The sequence below is a fragment of the Sinocyclocheilus anshuiensis genome, unplaced genomic scaffold, assembly GCF_001515605.1.
Source record: "Sinocyclocheilus anshuiensis isolate Anshui unplaced genomic scaffold, SAMN03320099.WGS_v1.1 scaffold335, whole genome shotgun sequence".
In the NCBI taxonomy this organism is placed as follows: domain Eukaryota; kingdom Metazoa; phylum Chordata; class Actinopteri; order Cypriniformes; family Cyprinidae; genus Sinocyclocheilus; species Sinocyclocheilus anshuiensis.
In genome coordinates, this window is record NW_015548239.1 from 830782 (window position 1) to 835844 (window position 5063).

At 37.1% G+C, this 5063-nt stretch overlaps 1 protein-coding gene across 3 annotated transcripts in view; it reads right to left on the reverse strand.

The window, feature by feature from the left end:
* Positions 1-5063, reverse strand: part of LOC107654854 (glutamate receptor ionotropic, delta-1-like) — a 281413-nt gene that overhangs the window by 27644 nt on the left and 248706 nt on the right. For all 3 annotated transcript variants that reach the window (XM_016442136.1, XM_016442137.1, XM_016442138.1), the window contains one exon: positions 420-521. In XM_016442136.1, the coding sequence (XP_016297622.1) occupies positions 420-521 (102 nt within the window). The remainder of the gene's footprint in view (positions 1-419; positions 522-5063) is intronic.

Below are 5063 nucleotides of genomic sequence, written 5' to 3' on the forward strand. Positions count from 1 at the left end.
TAATGACAGAATTTTCATTTTTGGGTGAACTATCCCTTTAAACAAGTAGGACACATTCCTGGAAAATTATTTGTTATTTCTGGAATAAAGCTCCTACTATTTAATCTATACATATCTGTTGGAATAATATTCCTGGAATAACATTCCTATCTACCAGTCAGATTTGATATTAGCATTAAGATGACAGTTAGGCTTAGGAATGGGGTTAGTGGCTTAAACAACAATCTTGCATCAAAAATTAGTTTTAGGGGGATCAGAAATGATTGCTTGACAGGAATGTTATTCCATGAACATGCCCTACTTACTGTATGAAAATCATGTCATGTTTTTTATTCAACAGTGACTGTAAGAGTAATCTGACATCAGCAAGATGCTGATTGTACCTAGGGGAGCTGAATCAGATTTATTGAAATACGCACCAGTAAGGTCACCACTTTCAGAGTAATTCCTTGCATGCCATGCTCAGCCCGGTTCTCCCTCAGACTGCCGTTCAGCCCACGATCAGAGTCCCACATCGCCAGCTGGGAGACGGAGGAAGAGAGATTGTGATTGATCAAAAATGATTGCAAAGAAAAGGGTAAGGGGGAAAAAGATTAAGAAGGAGGAACAGGACAGTTGCTGAAAGCCAGGTCTTACATGATGACTTTTTGTCCCCAAACACGTTTTTGTCTATGACAGAGCCCTCAACATCAAGCAGAAATCAGTAGCCCTTTCAGGATTCATCTCAGAGGTTCACATATTTGTGCTTTTGTTACACGCCCAGGTGAAAATGTTCATGTAAGTGTGTGAGGTGGTTGCCTAGGCAGCAGCTGTCACATTTTCCCCTTCTCTTTTAAAACTAAAATGAAACACACACTCAAGTGTGCGCGCACACACTCAGGTTTGTTTTTATGGTTTATGGGGACTCTCCATAGGCGTAATGGTTTTTATACTGTACAGACCGTATATTCTATTGCCCTACACCAACCCTACCCCTAAACCTACCCCTCACAGGAAACTTTGTGCATTTTTAGATTTTCAAAAAAACTCATTCTGAATTATTTATAAGCCTTTTGAATTACGGGGACACTGAAAATGTCCTCATAAATCACGGTGTAATACCTATGTCATACCCATGTTATTATACAAATTTGTGTCCTCATAAACCACATAAACATGCACACACACACACACACACACACACACACCTGCTCTTTGTCGATATGCTTTCACAGGCTGTTGATTACAGTCAATATCAGCACAGAAAATACAATAAAACAGACAACAATCCAAAAGAACAACTCTATCAAAAGTTTCTTAATTTCTGAAGGCCTTGAAGTTGAACTGATGCCACTACAACAACAAAAAAATCTTAATTTGAAACCTCTATGTAATCATTCCTGAAGGATATACAAATGATTAAAAGCATAGTTGTAAAGTTTTAGGTAAGATTAAGTTTTAGCTTTTTGTATGGTGTAAATGCATCATGCATCATCTTTTTTTCAGTCACATTCTGTATGCAAATAGATCTCAGTTGTTGTTGATGATGATGTTGTCGGAGCCATCGGTTGTGGGCAGCACTTTGACATGTGGCACAGATGGACCTCAGGCAACCCCACACAGGAATACCAGTTCCAGGTTCTGTTCCCCTCTCTCCTCTCCCATTGTTTCCTGTCTCCTTTCTACTGTCCTGTCCATGAAAAGTGAAAAGCTAATTTAAATATATATATGAAGATGTCATTGTAGTCGACTATACTTTAAAGGATGAACATTTTGGCTACAAAAAATAAATAAACATTCAAATACAATTAGTATATTAAGTGCTTTGGGCTAAAATAATTGCAGAGATTTCTGGAAGAAATAAAGTGCTGCCTTGAAAATGCTTCAATTAATAACCGAATATGAATACCACTTTATTACTGTATATGCACAAAGACAGACCATATACAGAATACAGAACATGCACATTCATCTTCATTCAATCTCACTTTCTTTGTATTATTCCATGAACAAAACCTCTCTCATCTTTGTGGGTATTATCCTATCTGTGAGTCACCACATTAGCAGCATATAAGCCAGTTGCTGAGCCAGTGTAGAAATGACAAAAGAAAACTGCTCAAATTCTCCCTCCACAAGCAATGACAGAGCTTCTGTAAAACACAGTGCCGCCCTTCAAGATGAAAGCTGTGATGCATCTATCTTTAACTCCAGGCCCATTCATCATAATCCCAATATCCCACCAGATCCATTCATCCGCTGTGATGGATTCAGCAGGCCACCACACTAACATCTTGGAAAGAAGTAACTCTGACCCTGAAATCATGTACGGCTCTTGTATGGCCAGCGTTTGACCTCACAGTCTTCTGTGAGAGACAGGATAACAGAGGCTTTAGAATCTGCCCCAATGACACGAGTCATATATCTTCATTGTAGTGCCTATACATAATCCCTGTCACAATAACCCCTACATCACCCATATTAGCAGATTCAGTTTTTACAAGCAAGATATATCGATTTAATATTATCAAAACACAAAGAATAGAGAAGAAAGAAAGAAAGAAAGAAAGAAAGAAAGAGAGACAAAGAGATAAGATAACAGGAATTTGGAAACATGTTTCTTTTATTAAATCCTTTTCAGGATTTAATAAAAGCATTTTCTCTTTCTTTAGTTCAGTAGTAGTGGGGATTTTTCAGTGTCTTTTACAGCAAGTTACAGTAAGAGGCGACAAGTGACAAGTGTCGAATCATTAACTTAAGCGGTTTGTTAAAAAATGCTCTTTCATTTATGAATGAAACAAAGGAATGTCTTTATGAGTGAGTCACTGAATCACTCACTTGAGCAATTAATTAAAAACACTGAATCATTCAAGAATGAAACAAAGAACTGACTTTATAAAGAGTAATTGAATCATTGACTCAAGTGATTCGTTCAGAAAAACTGAACCATTCAGGTAGAAAACAAGTTACTGACATTATGAGTGAGTCAATTAAATCTTTCATTAGAGCAATTCTTCAAAAAATTACTAATTAATTCAGGAATGAAACAAGTGAATAGCTGCATCTGAAAAACACAAACTGAAGTGCACATCTGAAGGACTCTACAATCCAACCAGGCAATGGAAGAGGATTTGTGAATGGCAGTAAAGCATTGCAGCTGACACTGGTAGGTCACATGACAATAACAACATGACGGTTACAGTATGTCTGGGTTATATTCATACTACATACCAGTGGCGTTCCGTCCATATAAGCTGCGAATCTCCACAGCTTTCTCACCTCTGCTCTGTTGCTATGACTCTTCGGGATTGGTGAGCGTGATTTGACCAAGTACAACATGATCCTGGAACATCATTCCAATCAACCAATCCGAATTGAGAGATAACTTTTCAGGAAATATCAGTTTTAGGCTTACAATCAGGATTAGGTGCTTCTACACCCTTGTTAATCAGCTATAATTTCCCTCTGATTTTAGGAATAAATTATGGGTAAGGTTAGGTTTAGGGGTAGGGATTGGGTTAAGTCTGTATTTTTGGACAGTAATGTTGATCCAGGATCAACAAAAGATGTTGATCCAGGAACATGTCTTACTTGGCAAAATCACGGCGACCCTTCAGGATTTATAGCGCGTTCTCAGTGATTTGCTGGTCTGCGGGAGATTTCATGCGCGAGGTAAGCTGTCCGCAAAGCGCTCGCCCAAGCGGAAAAATGCGCTGTTGCTGTCAGATCTCGACTGCCGAAACTCGACTAAATCATGATAAAAAAAACATCATAACTGTATATTTTCCGTATACTTGTGTAGCTTACAATTAAAGTCCTTTTCTGATTTTATTGTTGTTTGCAATGTTACTTGGCAATATTTAAAATATATTATTATTATAATTATTTTATTTATTTATTTATTTATTTAATAAAAAAAATAATTTTATTTATTTTTTTTTAGTATTTTACATGGCCTATTATTGGAGTAGTGTCACCCGGGTGGGAGTTTTAACTCCTATTCACTGGGAATAAAAATGAATGAATGAATGAATAAATAGCCTAAATAAATAAATAAAACTAATTCAGTCGATGCAGAGAGATATAGTGCGGGGGAATCCCCCATCTCCCCACCCTTTGAATATTAGGCTACGTATCATAAAGTAACTACCTTATTTGGCGGTTTTTACTCGGAAAAGCAGCTGTTTTCTAGCATTCGAATAACTACCTGAAACTAGAAGAAGGATTGGAGATGAATTCCATTTACAAACAAAGTAGGAATGTGCATACTTTTAAATCGACACCTGCCACGGTGTTTTCCTCTTTGAGTAAACTATTAAAGATTTTAAATATAATCAAACTGCCTGTACAAGTAATTTCAACTCGTTCTCAACATTTACATTTTTTTGTCTAATTGAATCTGATGTCAATTATACAGGCAGTTTGATTAATAATAAATATAAAATACAATCAGGCACTGGCAAAACATACTGCTACCTGAAACTATAGAAGAAGGATTGGGGATGAATTTCCTTTACAAATAAAGTAGGAATGTGCATACATTTAAATCGACACCTGCCACGGTGTTTTCCTCTTTGATGAGGAGGGGGGAGGGGGGCTTAATCTTATCACTCAGCATACCCGGTTCAAAAAGGGTCACCGCTCGCCACTGCTACATACATGCTATATATAACTTTCAAACATTTTCTTTTAATGGTTGCAAAGTAAATACTTATTCAAAAGATGTACCTACTCAAAGAATATGCGTTTTCGGATGCAGAAAAATGTCTCTATGAGGGAGTCATTGAACCTTGATCCATTCAGGAATAAAACATTACTACCGTGTGTTACCAGGAAACGCACAACAGCGATTCCACTTCGTTTGGATCTTTTTCATTGACTGAGCAAAAAAAGACAGTCACTGCTGAGATTGTGTCTAAAATGTACGTACATTAATATTAACTTCTTGTTTATTGAACTGTTGTGTAAAAGCAATATCAAAAGCCTTATTTGGACGTTAGAGAAATTTGCATTTCATAAACCCTATTCGCACGGGATTAGTATTACCTGGTGACCTCCAGTCATTTGTAATAATTGCGGAGGTTGTC